Here is a 16,515-nt window from a genome sequence, read left to right on the forward strand (position 1 = left end):
CGTTACGGTGGCTACCGCAAACGGGTGGCCTCAGCAGCCATTATCTCGCGAGCTTAAACTTTGACTTGCCTAGCTCCCGGATGTCAAATCCGGGCCAGCCATTCAAAAACTCGCCTCATCGTTTTTGTGCCGCCCTTCTTCGGTGCTCGGTAGGATAATTTAGGTGATTTGGTGTTTCTGAGATAGGGAGGGTGAGGGAAAATGGAAGGATGAAGCATGGCGAGACAGAAGCAAATCAACAGACGATCAGACCACTAATTTTCCGGCTAATTAATTATTGAATTAATTACCACACAGATTGACTGGTTTCGTAGCCGTTTCGGGTGATTAAGACATGCTCAGAACAATGCGAAAGACCGAAAAGGAAGAAGAAGAGCATTTGCTGCTGCTGCAAAAGTGCAGCAGGAAAATCGGGGAAAAAAGTTTGCTACATACAGTATTAATATTGAAAGAATGCTTGTTTGACTAATCACATCCAAATTAAAATCAAAATTGCTATACGCATTGCATACTTTTAGGCTCTCGTATCACATAGTGAGGGAAATTCGATAAAGTCTCTTTGATTAGCAATTTAAAGCATAACTTTTACTTAAAATTTACACTCAATCCTATAGACCGGTGAAAGTTGTTTAAGTTTTGGCTAAGGTCCTCCTAACGATTCCTTCGCAAATTAATACGCAAATTAACTAATACCTTCGTCTCCTATTTTTTTTTCAAGACTCAATTTAACCCCACTATATTACCGCTCGATTTTCGGATTGCAACCAAACAAAATCATTGATTCTTTGCAAAAATTACTACATCAAATACGTCTAACAGAGAGAGGCTTTATTTCCTTGCAGCCACTGTCCTCGCATACGGGTATACGGTTTTGTCTATTGCAATAAATAAGGAACCGGACGCTGTTTTACTGTGAAGTTGAACGCCAAAATCAATCGTTAGTATTTGGGTCGTTTAGCGGGTTGCCTACAATCAGGCGCGTACTTACTTGTTGAATAGACCGAAGTCATCTTTGGTACCGGCGGAACAATCGTTCCGCTTGTAGTTATAGTAAGAATTGCAAGCCGTGCCCTGGAAAATGTTCTGCCGATCTAGTGATGCGCGGAAATATTCGACGGCTTTAAAGTGACTGCAGATAAATTGAACTTGAAGATGAAGGGTAAAACAAGTTAAGAATTATTTACTGCTTCCCTTGAAAAATGCGTCCATTGTTGCTGTTACTTACGGTACGATTTGGTAGTATCGTTGTTTACCAGTGGAAATTCGCATCCCGGCTGGGGGCTCGCACCACTGTTCGCGTAGTAATCTTCGTGGCCCAAATTCATCGCAGAACCGATGATGTTTTTGTCCGTGTGGATCGCTTGCACGAACCGCCCATCGGTGCGATCCAGCCGCCGATCCGTCGACACCGGGATCGGTTTCGTGAAGGCTGGCCCGGCCGGATCGAGCCCGATCACGTTCGGCACCTGTCCACCGAGGTACGCACCAGCAATGCCCGATATGTGCGCACCCATACTGTGCCCCACCAGCGTCACCTGGTTGATGGTGAAGCCCTTCGTCAGCAGGAACTGCACGAACTTGCCCAGGTATCGGCCCACCTTCGGTGTGTTCCGGGCGGCCAAATTGTACTCAACCAGCGCCAGCGGACTCCAGTCGACCGCGCAGATGTTGCCACCGATCAGCCGGATGTAGTCGGCGACGGTTTGCTTCACCCAGGTGCGGTTCACATTGTCGGTCCAGCCGTGCGTTAGAAAGAGGATCGGTTTCGTTGGATCCAGCTTCTGCGTGATGCGTGGATCGTCCACGTACGCCTGCACGTACGCGGGATTATTGCTGGGTAGTGGAGATACGAAACGAGACACTTTAGCAATTGTGACGATGAGGCGTTGGTTTACGACCCAGCGGTGGTACTTTACTTACGTCGTTGCGCACCAGAACGTTACATCGGTACTGACGTCATTCGTGCCAAACAGTAGCTGGGAGAGTGTATTTCCAAACGCACCAATAACGGTCCCGACCCGATTGGCTAGTAGATCATCCTGGTCCGCTGTTCGTCGAGGGTCGAACGGAAAGTCGAGAAAAAAAAGGAAGAGAAATGCGAAGAAAAAATAAATTAAAAACCTAACATGAAGCGTATCACCCTCCACGGTGATGCGGCAAACGATACAACCGTCGATGCTCCACCGGTCATTAGATTGCTTTCGATTGGCAGAAACCGGTCCGAACGGTATGATGGATTTGAATATTGAATACCGTGCACGAGGGTTCGATCATACCGGCCTGCGCCTTAAAGTATGCTCAACGCGTAACACATCGCGCGCCCATTCAGGATGCGGCACCATTGCGATGCGGGAAATGCAAATAGGACTTCAAATTAAACTCACGAGTGGTATGAAATATCAAACAAAAAAAATACTCAGTCCTCCACAACACCCACTGCTATATTCTGCCGAAGCTAGCCAGCGAAACCCAAAGCGGTGATGAAGAGTGACCACTGTGAGAGCTATTTACGCCTTGGAACCCGTCCCGGTAGCTCGAGCAGCTGGGGTTTTTTCTATTTTTTTACCACTGCATTTGTTGTTTGTTACGGCACCAGTCTACCATTCACGGATAGTCCGCTTGTAATACGGGAAAAATACAAGCACAAAAGAACTATGATGGCGGAAAACAAATGGTCTCATTCTCATCGCGTTGGTTCCCTCTTACCATCCGGGTCACTTGACAGCCATATTGCTGGTACAATATGCTGCTTACAGTGTGGTAGTTCGTGGCAGGCATACTACATCATCGTTCGCTATTGACAGAATTGCAGCATGTTAAATAACACTTTATCAACACACGGGTACAACAATATTTTTCGTATATTTACATTATGCTGATCCTGTTTCAACCATGTAATCTGCACGTGATAGTAAGTTTGCACACACCCGGTACTACTTACATCCACTCATCATCATCAACATCAAACTGTCAGTTTGCTATTTGACAGTTGAGAACCCAAGCGATACAAAACATAAACAAACATACTACCGTGTCACATGCGCCGTGACAGTTGAAGCGTTTGCGTATGTGTTTTGATTTGCGTGACGGTTCAGGGTGCCATGGTAAACTCATCGCTTACCTACGGGCTCCACCAAAAGCGTGTAACGATAAAATAACTGACCTACCGGTGCGGTGAACCGTCCTGCGAGAGTAATGAGCTACCACACCGGGTTGGAATTATTGGAAGCAGCGTAAAATCAAAACAAAAAAAAACACACAACACAGACAAAAACAAAAGACAAACGCTTCGCTACGCTTCGGCAAAACTTGCCACTCCTGTGGGCTATATAGGAATGATGATAAAATTTATGTGCCTTTCTTGCAAGGCTCGCTCGCTTTGTGAAGCTTCCACTGGCTATGGGCAAACAATGGCATTCGCGTGGAACATTAAACCAAAAAAACCCATACTTTCACACACAACCCCCCGTGGAGGGATGTTGAGCTACTGGGCTGCTGGGCTCAACAGCTTTACAATCGACAGTTCAATATCGCTTGACCGGGTTGACTTTTTCTTGTTTCCGCTGGCTATACACACCGGGTACAAGTGGGACCATCATTTACTCGTACAACTCACCATCAACAGGACAGAGCTTTACAAAGCTGGACTATGTACTAGGCGTTGCGGGTGCTTGTTTTATTCCATTTTTGCTTTCTATTTTTTGTTTTCGCTTTACTGTGCTGCATGGAACCATGCCTCAAACGCTGGTCCAGTGCCAGTTGCAAACGTGGGAAATTTGTTTTTGCTCCCAACGGTCATCAAACTTCCCTTTTCCCCTCTGTGTGGGTGTGTGTTTCTATCAACATTCGAAATCCATGTACACAAAGCCAGAAAAAAAATGTTTAAATATCCCAACCTGTGAGATTTGTTTACTGGGTTATGCTTTTTTTAAGTATGTGCGAGATGATATTTTTCCTTTTGTCTTGTGTTTCCTTTTTTTTTTTTGTTGTGAATTGGACACATGGTCTGGGGGTTTATTTTCTGGTGCTGGCACGATGGCAATGGCATGTATTTAACGGCACGTTACGTCCACGACTATGTTCTCTCTTTTTCTTTCACCCGCTATTGTGTGCTTTATGTACACAGAAAGAACAGCTAAATGATACGATACTGATGAAATATTACGTTTTGCTATGATCCCGTTCCCTCCCATCCAGCCATTAACAACCGGAGGTCGACGACACACATTACGAAGATCGTAATGCATGTCCCCTGCCGAAAATGACATTCCGGAGCAACTTTTGAAAGAAATTTGAAGCGATTGCGATTACAATCATCGTTAATTGTGTGTTACTCAATATTCATTGCAAAAATTGCTGAATGGGGAAAATACATGCTGATTGATTAAACCAGTAACATTCTTGAAAAATGCACACAAAAGTTAAACAGTTGTACGAGTAAAATTATATTATGAAGCGCCTCAAGTTATGCAATCGAAAAATTTTAATTGCTTCTTAAGTGCTATATCACTGAACACTAACCTTGAATAAATACGGACAAATTTGCTACTAATTAATTTTTTTGGACCATTATTATTTCAAATATTGCTTCCTGCTTCTTTAGAGATTAAAACATAAAAACTAAGAGAAATCAGTTGATCATATGGAAGCAATTGCATAGATTTAGGCGTACAAATTGTGATAGGGTCAAATCAATTGGTTGAGCCAACTGCTGTCCTTCTACTATTCAATTATTTGAGATTTAAAAATAAATAATTTACTTGAAATAATATTGAAAATGTAAATATGCAATAACAATTTGAACTTATATTAAATTTTTTACATTGAAAGAAAGATATGATAGATATGTTTTGGTAAAAATCAAAATACATTTCAAACTAATATCGCGATTCGACCCAGCAAGACTGTGAACACCTGTAAGGCATTCAACTACTTGCACTACTAGTAGTTCAAGCACAAGTATGCAACAATGCAACAACTTCTGTTCGGCCGAAAAGTCTTTAATTTTACTCCTCAAAGTTGAAAGTGATCTCATCTAACCGCATGACATGATTGAAGGTTCATTTCGAAGTAATAAAAAAAAACCACCCGCCCTCGGTCAACCTATGCTCTAAAGCCACCAACAAAGGGCCCAGCATAACTTCATCCTGCAGCTAACAAGCAATATCAATTGCATCTTGGCTTGCTGGGTGTTAGCAAGAGCAAATTTTGACTGACGTAACGAACGTACCCTAGCCCACACATACCTGCACAGTGTAATCCAAAGACCGGATGTGAATACTTTGATAGAAGAAGTTAGTACCAAAACAAAAAAGGGTTCAACTCCAACGCATCGCTCACAAAAAAAACCGTTGCTGCAAGACACGGTATCCATCTAGCACTAAGGGCACACACTGTGTGGTAGATTGATTGAAGGTAGGCGATAAACAAGCAACGTTACGTACATGTCCGTTCAACGGTCAGCAACAGTATCGCAACCGTTTGCCGCCCGTGGCTGGGAGAAGAAACAAGAAGAGAAATTAACAATCTTCATGTAGAATCAGCGAATGGTTGGGTATGTTGGATGGGGAAAGATGCGCCAGAATTGCTGCAACGCACCCGTTCAAAAACGTGTGTTTTTTTGTTTTTTTGTAGACAATTTCTCAGGAAGCGCTGAAACGGAACGCTCCACTATCGATTGCTGGCGGTCAAATGGGGAGGAAAAAAACGCCCACCCACCCCCCTTCGAATAGCATTACGCACGATGGAAATCTATGTTTCCACTTCACCACAGCCGGGTGTGGTGCGCTACGGTTTTGATAGATGCTTCCTGCACATGATTGTTTGGTACGTCATAATTTTCCCCCGAAAGCCCCTTTTCGCTAGGGCCGATAACGGCAGCGAGATTTGCAACCCTTTCGCCCCAATAGCAATGGAGCGGGGGGGGGATCTGATAGTGATAAAAAATAAGGTAAAAACCTCCTTCTTGTATGATCGAAACCATATCACCCGTCGGCATATCAAAGGGAACTGGGGTAAAGCTGGGCACGGGTAAACCGAGCTAGTTTGGGGAAAATGCTACCCCCTACCCTTCCCTCACCCGTCCTTCCCCCTTCATCCCTTCCTAACCCGACCCAACAACAAGGTAATCTATTTGTTTGCGCTACAATTTACGGCTGGCTTCATTTGAATTTAATAAATCAAAAATATTACCCTCGGCGGTATGATTAATCTGCCACGCCCACGTACCCGGGGATATTGTCTGCACCCGGGGTACGTGCACGAAACGGCAACGGGCACTCACACTAATGGCACCGGGAAAATGGCGAGCCGTCTCGTCGTGTGTCGACCGTTCCCCGGGTACGTTACGCTTGCTGGTAGGAGGGGGGTGGAGGGGGGTGAGCTTCCGCACCAACGGCATAAAGACGCCCTCAGCCCGTCCATCATGTTCGCCTTACCTGCGGAAGTGCTGAAGCAATTTTCACTTGCATCTTCCGGTGGCTACACTTTAGGCTCTGCGCCTCCAACTCGATGGGCCGTACAGGGTAAAAGCGGGTGTGAAGGGGAAGTGGTGGAGGGAGGAATGAGGAATGAGATGGCGGGCGGGGTAGGAGACACCGTACCAATTCCTGCCTGCTAAGTGTTTCGCCGGACGAAAAGCATCTCGTCTCGCGTACCTAGCTACAATGGGCTTCAGAAACAGAACGATGAAACAGCGATGAGTGGCGCAATAAAAAGAACAAAAAAAAATCGACGCCCCCTCCCCCTTCCCCCCGGGGATATGGAAACAAGCGCTACATCGCTCTTACACCACTTCAAGGTATTCCTCTCACGTGCACACACACACACACACACACACGCACAGACACCCGGCATCCGATCTAATCTCGGGCTGGCGTTTTCGATCCTGTAGTGTATGCTATCATTTTCCCCCATTGTATGATACTACCCATGTGTGGCTATGCTGCCATGCGTGTTTCCCTTTTTTTGTTTTGCTTATCTAACTAAATTGTTTCCTCTTTTGTCTGCTTGTCTTGTCATATTTTTTTTGACAAAAAATTCAAATCATGATGAAACTATTGCGCCTTTTAAAACGAACCCCTAAATGTATGCAATTTAGGTAACATTTTGCTCTTTTATCACACTTGCTTCCAGTTGCATATAGACTTGCTTCCTTACTTCGCTTTTCCGCTTAAAATCTTCAACATTATTTTGTGTCTTCTCGGTTGAGGTCAAATTTCTACCGTGCAACGGCCAATATACTCTTTATGGGAATATTTTTATACACTTAATTATGCAGCAAATGCTCACCACTATAATGAACCGTAAGCTGCGATGATATCTGACTGAGCGCTTCGCTAGCTGCTTCGTTAAATACAACTGTCACATCGGACGCAGTCGCTCTGATCCACCAGCACGGGATCCAGCACGGGAAACGGTTTGGGCCGGGATACGCGGTCCATGGCTCGCATCCATCATATTTCCCACCGTTTCAGCATTAACGAGCGAACCGAACCCGGTAACAGTCGGTACAGATCAATTCGGTCAAGCGAAAGAATTTAACAAGCAATCATTCGGCTGCGAAAGCTCCGCGGCAGAACCGGGGCAGTGAGCGAAAATAAATAAAGTAATATTCCGGGTCCCCATCAAGGCCACCGTTCGCGAATGGCCACCATTTTACGAGGGACCGTTTTAATCCTTAATGTAACAGGGGTTAAATAAAAGGAGAGAGAAAAAAAACCAGCTGTGCAAAGGCCAGGCCGACGCGACGTGGCATCAAACGACATTTCGTCTGCGTTTAAATTTCTGTGTGTTCCGCAACGGTATCGCTGCAACAGGGATATTTTATTTCGTTCCCAATTTCCTGACGACTCCGCTTGCCCGTTCGGGTGCGAGTTTCACTTCCAAGCGAACGGCCGTCCGTGTGATGCGTGTATGTGTGTGTAACACATGACGAGCAAACACTCTGCACCGGCAAAGATGGCCAGATGGGTGGAAGTAAAGATGACAAAAAATTATAAAACCATGTCTCGCGCTATATTTCTGCAATCCGTGCACGAGACGGACTGGATGTGCTTTGGATTTCCCATTGCAACAACAACTACCAAAAAAAACACACACACACACACACCACGATCCTGACGACCGACTTTCATATCTAGTGATGAATACCACGGGTAACCAAATCATCAGTAACGAGTAAGATGTGGTTTCATGTCGGAATGTTAATTCGTTTTCCATCTCTTTTCCAGTGTCGTTTTATGACCACCATCACAGCGTCTACCATCTTGCATAAAAGGGTTTGCTCGACTTACTAGACAAACTCAATTTCCCATTGATAATGTCTTGCATTGGTACAACTCAACATCACACGGGTCGGTAACTTACTCAAAAATGGTAGCAAATCATCCTGCCGCGAGCTAAAATCTGCCATCGAGTCGGAGGAGAAGTTCTGTAATGAAAATAGATAATAAATGATTATATTAAATACATGTTTAACTAACTATTAAGACTTCACTCAATTCAATTTGTTAAAACAATTTAACGCTAAAAGATGATAATGTTAGAATTACAGAACAATTCCACTTTCATACCTAACCGTCAAAAAACACTATATCACAAAACGCCTAAAAGTATGCAACCCGCAAATCAAAAATGCTTTCTTTTCCCTTGCAACACGTTTTTCTCATGTTTCCGAGTTTCTTTACAGCTAATTTGATTGTAATAATCTTGCCCTAGAGAAAGAAAAAAGCACTACCAACTCAATGTCAACTAACTACTGCAAACACTAATTTAAACACCGCTATAACTGCCACTAATGGCTAATAGTCCAGGGACGCTAAATGTTACCAAAAAAAAAAAGAAAACAAACCGGAGAAAACTATCGGAAACGCACAGTCCGGACACACCGCTCACACTAAAATCCCACGTGGCAGTAAAAATGATCGGACAACTCTTTTGTCCATCGTCTTTTTAATAATAAACGGATTATTATATGAACCGCTTTACACAAGCGCCGTCACCACGGTGAGTTGGGGCGCAAAGCTAAACAAAAAAAAAAGAAACGAAGGTATAAGATTATCCTTAGTCTCATTCTGTTGCAACCATCGAACGATGGTACGGTTCGGACAGCAGGACGGACCGACGGGATTTACCGGAGAAAACTTCACGAATTTATGAGACAGCGAGCGCACCCAGCGTATAGCTGGAGGATTTAGTCCTTCTGCTGCTACTACTGCCCTTACAATTCCGGGCGCTTATTTTCCTACGTTACACCCCCCCAACCCACGCTGCTGCCATCGTTCACGCTAAATGATATATTAGGATGACAATGGACAATATTATCTTAGATTCTTGCTGCACCTTTGGCTACCGGTGGCCGGCACAGCGCGGGCACACGGGGCAGTTGCGGGCCGCATGAAAAATGCTGCAAGATGAAGCGTGAGCAACGACTTGCCGCTGCGGGCGGCTAATAGAAAGAACATCTTCACGGGAATTCTGGCCGCTGCGAGTAAAGGACCGTTACGGTAGCGCATGGCTTGGAAAGAAATTGTCGAATCAAGGGGGAAGGAAAAGCGCTGGGAAGGGCGGTAAGACGGAAAGGAAATAGAAAATAATCGCCCAGCTGTGCTGACGGCCAAGAATAAGGGGATATGTCCGCCGTTACCCATTCTGCAAGCCCCATCCCCATTCGCCACCATTCCATTTGCGGTGAGAGCATCGCCGGAGGAAATGACATTTTCGTTCTTCAATTCCCACGGTCTGGCACCGTACAATAGGAACACCCCATCCCGGTGGGTGCCAGAAGCGGTGAAAATGATGAGAGATGGCAATGATTCAAGATTCGACACGAAGCCATTTCTCACCGCACCGCCCAGTTCCTTGGCTCCTTTGGGTTTTTTTTTGCTCAGTTCCAACGGGCAAATTCAATCTCGGGAACCTGTTGAGCTGATGCATTGGGTATCGCACACTGAAGAACAAAAACGAAACGAACATCGAAGCGACAATCCCGTACTGCTGGAATTTCACCGAAATTATGGATTGCCTGTTACGTGTGAAACAGGTACCGAAGCTACCATTACAAGCGTTTGTACAATGAAGAAAGATGGTCACGGGTGCGTTTTTTTTTGTCTATCCCACCTTGCAAAACAGCCATCACAAAGGAAACACTGAAGGAATGGACACAGTAATCGAGGGTCCAGCCAACAATCAACCTAACACACTGAACGAGGGCGTTGTTGCGAAACCGGATAGGAGGAGCGAATAAATCGTTCAATTTCCGGTGTTTCTTTACAAAGAACCCATGAATCAAAGCGAACAATTGTATATTCCTTTCATCCCTAACTACTAATTTAGAAACGATCTGCTGTACTTGCTTCCCGTTTTAAAATACTTACGAGGCGAAATCAATAACTGCACAAAATGTCGCCTAAATGTATGCAATGTCCAAATTATCACATAAATTGAAGTGGCTACTCCTTAGCTGCCTTATTATTAAGTCAGATAAGTTTTCTTCAACTATAAATGATAATAAAAAATAATAAAATAATTTAAATTACTATGAATACGCCATCACTGATGGAAAAATAAAAAAATGCATTTAAAATAGTAGTTTTTGTATAGCAGATAGCATACTTTCAGGCGTACTTAATGCAACAAATTTTACTGCTTTCCCAACATGTTGCTGCAACTTTGTTCGACTTTGTCTCACAGCAAAAAGATGTAAAAAGTAAAACGTTAAACCGAATCATCCGATCCACCATTTCTATGGTTTCATCAATCCACTTAGGATGCTATCGGAGCTAATCTCGCTCTGCACATACGGGCGAAACAACAAACCTTCGCTGGCCATTCATCTCATCGTTTGCTCATCTACCGTGCATCCCTTCGTGCACCATCCCACCGTGGCCCGCCCCATAACCAACGTCAGTTCCCGAGACACTTCATAGAGTAACCTGTCCAATAAAGCCACTCGAGAATCAATCATGCAAACATATTCAATAAGTTACCTAACTTTATTACATTCCACCTGGTACATCGGGCACGATGCCCTTTTTTTCTCTTGTCTGCACAAAAGGACGACAGCAGGTGCAGTTCTTGAGTTTGCCACTCCTCCTTTCCCACCCCGCCAAGTTCAATCTGTCTTCCTTGTGCGCGTCCGTGCGCAATCCTGTTTAAGAAAATTTCATATTGTTTTCCCTTTTTTCTCCCGTCTTTTCTCGACCCCCGCGAGCCCCACCCCCGTGCCCAGATTATGCTTCGCACAACACATCGTGCAAGTGGTGCTTTTGATGTGCGTTGCTTTTTTTATCCTTTTTTCTGTCTTATTTCTTCTTACTTTTGTTCATCTCTCACTATCACCCATCCGCCCCGTATGCTGTTGCCTCCAGTGGCGAGTTGTAGTGTTGCACATGGTTATGGCTGGTACCGGTGTTGCCGCATTGAATGCAAAATGCCGAAAGAATTCGAGTCGAAAAAAAATAAACACGGCACAACAACAACGAAAAACCACAATACAATCCTTCTTCCCCTGCACGAGGGTGGAAAGGGGTAGGGGGTTGGGAAGACCCTAAAAAAATACCATCCCCCCCCTCCCTATAATACTTTCCCATGTGAGGTGAAACACATAAAATGAAATACGAATGTAGTGTATCCGTTTTGCCCGGCCAAACAGATACGTACATGCTGCCAGCGGAACAAACGTACTACAGCAGCAACCACAACAACAAAATCTCCCACAAAAATATTCCAACTTCTTAATACAGTAAAGCATTTTCTTCGGCTTCGGCACCGGCGAAAGAAGGAAGTCGTTACGCAAAACCGTTTCGAAGCGCACCGACGAACATGAAACGATTCGCAAAAACCTTCCGGTTGGGAAGAGTTCTTCAGCTAGTTTTTTCCTTCCTTCCTAGAATTGGCGGATGACATCGGACAAAATTGGTCCAGTGCTATTCCAGCGCTGCACACAACCGGTGCCATCGCTTCGTTGCTTTCTGTTTCACTATTTTTTACTCTCCGTGCTCCCCAAGCACCAAACACCAGCACGATGGCAACATGCGCGATCGAGTGATTGCGAAGCATTCGAGAATAAAAATTTAATATATTGTTGCAACAACGGTGAACTTCGGGTGAGCATTCAGGATGCAATTGCATTCGCATCTGCAGCCGGTCAACTGGAGACCAGATTCCTTCCCTGCAATGCTAAGCAATGGATAATGTTTTGCGCGTAGCATAACTGGCAGGGGTTAATTCGTACACCTTCATTATTAGCACGATAAAATGTTTGTTCTGTATTTAAGGTAATGCGATCGGGTTTCGGTTCAAACACTAAAGCCGGCAAACCACAATATAAACCCAGTTTGAACGATATTTGACACGTTGTTTGAAATACGAACAAAAGTTTGATGGGCGAACACCATTTCAAGCGTTGTATTTTTCCACGCCTTTATCAACATTTATAAAAAAAAACGTAACCCAAAATACCGTTTCCAGTGTCGTTCTTCACCCCAATTTAACAACATTTATAACCAAGCATTTTCGATCTTAAATAACACTGTCGCTAAATAATAAGATGGATAATACTGCCGATTGCATACTTTACGGCGAGTTATAAATTACGCCGGCAAGTTATGCAATTCGTTACAGTAACGCCGAAAGGTACTACATTTGTGTAACAAAAGCATTTCAATCATTCAGTTTTACATTTCTTCTATCAGTTTTTAATCTTTCAAACAAAGACGATACAAGGATTTTAAATCCGTACGAGATTTTCTTGAGGTCCTTGAGGTTCTAACCGAACAAAGAACCAATAAATTCTTTTGTTGATGCAGGCATTTTCAACATGCTGCTATCTTCTCCAACAAATAAGAGCAATATCTAGAGCAAAATTAGTCCACATGACGAGGATGGGTTTAAAATAGTAGTTTTTGTATAGCAGATAGCATACTTTCAGGCGAACTGAATGCATCAAATTTACTGCTTTGGCAACATGTCGAATGAGCATTTTTTTAAATTGGTTTTAAGCGATCTCCCAACCTTCAAGCAAACATAGCAAGCCCGTCGATTAACGAGCAAAGCCTAAAGTTTGACCACCGGTTAAACCACTCATTGTTTGGCTCCTGCTGCCCACCACGAGCTTCGAAGCGAGGCCCCCCAAAAAGCCCCATTGTGTTCTGATTTTCTTTTTTCACTCTCCCTTCCCGCCCTTCACTTCAATCTCCAATACTTAGCTCTCCTGACAATTTTCCCTTCCCCCTATCTTATCCACCGATTCCATGTACTTACCATTCCGAATCCAAAATCGAACGGTGCGGCACCGACCGGTACTGCTAGCGGTGCAGCGACGGCAACCAGCAACACTGCCAGCCTGAACGGCATCCAGCGGGCGACATGTGTGACGGGAAAAATGAAAAATTCCTCCCTAGATGATACACACACGGTGGCAGGAAAATAAAACCCAGAAAACAATAACAGAGAAAGGGAGAGAGAGAGAAAGAGAGAGAGAGAACAGATAGGAACCGTGTTAGTGGTGTTGGTATGGCTGTAGGCGAATAACGTAAGCGTCGTTGATTTATGCAAAAATGCTGCTAACCGGCGCCAAATCAAATCCACCATGTCCTGCAGCAGCAGGGTGTGAGTGTTAAGAAGGATGTGAGGATATGTTTTTTTGTTTGTTTGTGAGCGCCATCACGGTGGTGCTTTTTTTGGCGGGGGTAGAGTCCAACGACCACTCCGTAAAGGCATACACACACCGTGTAAGGTGGCAATGTCCCTTCTTTGCATCGTTCTACTTGGCTCACTGGCAGTATAGGTGGGAAGGAAGGTTTAACGACACATACCGGCCACACTTCTCGCTACTTACCTCCGATTCGTGTAAGATTTCATCCCTTATTTGCCTCGGTTTGCGGATGCTCCTGATGCTACGATTCCGACCCTGTCGCGCCTTGATTGTTGTGCGGTATGTGTGAGGATTTGCTCACCTCACCTGCTACCGAGTGGCGGTTATTGCTTTTCAATCGCAGTGTGTCGCTGCTAGACGTATTCACCTAGCCCGTTTCTAAACCCCGCTGTAATATTCAAGCACGAACCCTGTATCTCACACTGGTACTTTTCTTATGCACGGTTTTGTACTGCTGTTTGCGTTGGTCCACTCGCCGTTCAACCTGGTTCGACTTGTGATTGCTTATCACCGACAAACCAAATTGCATCGAGGTGACGACGAATCGATCAGTATATCTGAAAAGAAACAAAGCGGAAAGCACAACTCGTTAGCTAACGCAAATTGGTGAAACCTTTTTGCTTCAAAGAGACTTCAAGGCGAGAACAAGCCCAAAAATCAATCAGCTTGCTCCGGATGTTCTAATGGACATGCCGTTTCAAATCTTTGATGGTGATTTAATGTCACATAACTGCTTTGCGTAATCACTAACCAATGGGCAAACTCTCCTGACCGCTTCCCCGAAACGACACCAAACACTGAGTGCTGTGCCGGACAGAACTGGAGCCCGTTTTTAAGGGAAGCCCTTTGCACTTCACATTAATCAACCGCGTTGTTTAGAGCGTTACCTATATTTGGCACAGGTTGCATACGCGTACATTAAACTCGATCGCGATGAATCAATTCCATCGATCAGCACAGAACAGTGACCGTTTAACGGCTGTATCAACACGGTTAGCGCCTGCTACCGAAGCATTATTTTGCCAAAAACAAAAACTGGAACAAGGCTAAAACAAAGGCCGCATATTGTTGTTGATGCACTATTTGTACAACAACCGTGCGTAGGTTATCACACGCGAACCTCACCAGAACAACATCGCACATTCTCAGACATTTTCGTCTAACCTTCGCGTATGTTTACGCATTTGGGATAACGATTGTTCCACAACCTACAGGCTATTGACACCCGCACAGCATCGCATTCCCGCTGCAAGCGTAAACAGAATACATATTCTGGAACATCCGCGGTTGCCCGCAAAAAAAAGGAGACAAACTTTCTCTCCCATTTCCATAGATATTAAAACCGCCTGGTCGGCACAGCTTTTGGCAAAGATATTTATATTAAGCAAAAAAACAAAAATCCCTCTCCCTTTCTAGGTTCGATCTTGCGCTGACCCGAAAACCCCATTGGGCATTTGTTTAGCATATTCGCTAAATTCACCACCACTGGCGCTGGAATTGATGCTGCATTCTGGTTTGATTGTGAGTGATATGCTTTTCTCCTGCGTGTGTGTTTCTCGTGCTCGTCGGGGTTTTGATCGGAAGTTGGTGAATCTTTACAACACGTGAAAACGACATGCGTCCACTTTCTCTCGCGCACACCACCTTAGCGTCCATCGCGCCATCGCGAGCGACATTAAATGACACACATTTCCGCGCATGGTGTTTTTTTTTTTTGTTCTGTTTTGTTTGTTCATCTCGCTTGTTTAAATGTTGATGTTTTCTTTGACTCTCTTTTATGCTTTGTCGGTCGTGTGGTGGTGATAAAGCCGTACGCACACGCCACTCCACGCCAACAGGTCACGCCGGGGCACGCGCTGCACAGTGACATACTTTTTTGTCCGTTATCTTGCGTTTAACACCTTCACCTTCAGGCGCGGCCGGCCCCGTGAACTTGATCTTGGAGCCGCACGTTCTCCGCACCACTTATCTCGTACGCACCTGTTTGCCGTTTTTCTCTTCCGCTGGTGCCGCTTATCCGGTGGACGCGCGCTAGAACGGTCAATTTCAAACCCACGGCCGGTAGAACGCGCCAAGCTACGCCACTGACTCGCAAACAGTCGCAACTGGACTGGGCGCTCGCGCATGATTGGACGGCCGTCCAATGTTTTAATGCTGTCGCCCATTTCCAGGTTGTTTGTCTCGATCGCATTTCATTGCCACGAGACGCGCTTTTGTTTTTCCGTCTTTATCACTTTCTCTGCATTTCCCCACTCCGTTCAGTTCTTTACCAGCTCCAAAACTATCGTCCGAAAATATGCTAACAGGTTTTCATCCCTCGTTGATACTGGAGCCAGGGGATGATGAGCCCCCCCCTCCCCCTTCTCCCCTTTTCGAGCGAAAGAGATTTTGTTGTTGTGGCGACACTTTCAACACACACCCCGGTCCCGGTTTTTAGAAGATGCCGATGATGATGTTTAATTTCTCTTCCATCGTGTGCGTGCGCGTCTTACTTTCCTTCAACCGTTTGTCACACGGTGCCGGGTGGCGACCGGCGATGTATCATTGCGGATGAACATCGCTCACTTCTTGTTGATCTTGGGGATCTTGGGGAAACCTAACCACAATCGTCACCACTTACCGAGCGTTTTTTTTTCCCAAGGAACTTCCGAGACTTCCTCGACTACCAGCAGAGCGTGATCCGCACGTCTAGAGCGCCGAGCGCTTTCTGAACTCTCGATCTCCGGTACGTCCACCTGTATATATCTAGCTGTCCAGCCAGCCGCCGGGCAGCATTCTGTTTTCGCACACCCGCTCCCCTGCCCGCGGTACTTCTGATCAGCACATCAGCATCTAGTAAGAGGTGCGTAGAAAAAAAT

The 16,515-nt window shown here is 45.1% G+C and overlaps 1 protein-coding gene across 1 annotated transcript; it reads right to left on the reverse strand.

The window, feature by feature from the left end:
- Positions 1–821: 821 nt before the first annotated feature.
- LOC128307167 (phospholipase A1) lies at positions 822–13,863 on the reverse strand. The gene is made up of 8 exons (XM_053044904.1): positions 13,841–13,863; positions 13,264–13,399; positions 8,368–8,431; positions 7,721–7,723; positions 1,921–2,047; positions 1,226–1,833; positions 989–1,145; positions 822–910 (listed from the first exon to the last, which is right to left on the reverse strand). The coding sequence occupies exons 1-8, from the start codon at positions 13,861–13,863 to the stop codon at positions 829–831; spliced, it is 1,200 nt and encodes a 399-aa protein (XP_052900864.1). The 3' UTR covers positions 822–828.
- Between the last annotated feature and the right edge of the window lie 2,652 nt (positions 13,864–16,515).

This window comes from Anopheles moucheti, chromosome X, assembly GCF_943734755.1.
Source record: "Anopheles moucheti chromosome X, idAnoMoucSN_F20_07, whole genome shotgun sequence".
NCBI lineage: Eukaryota > Metazoa > Arthropoda > Insecta > Diptera > Culicidae > Anopheles > Anopheles moucheti.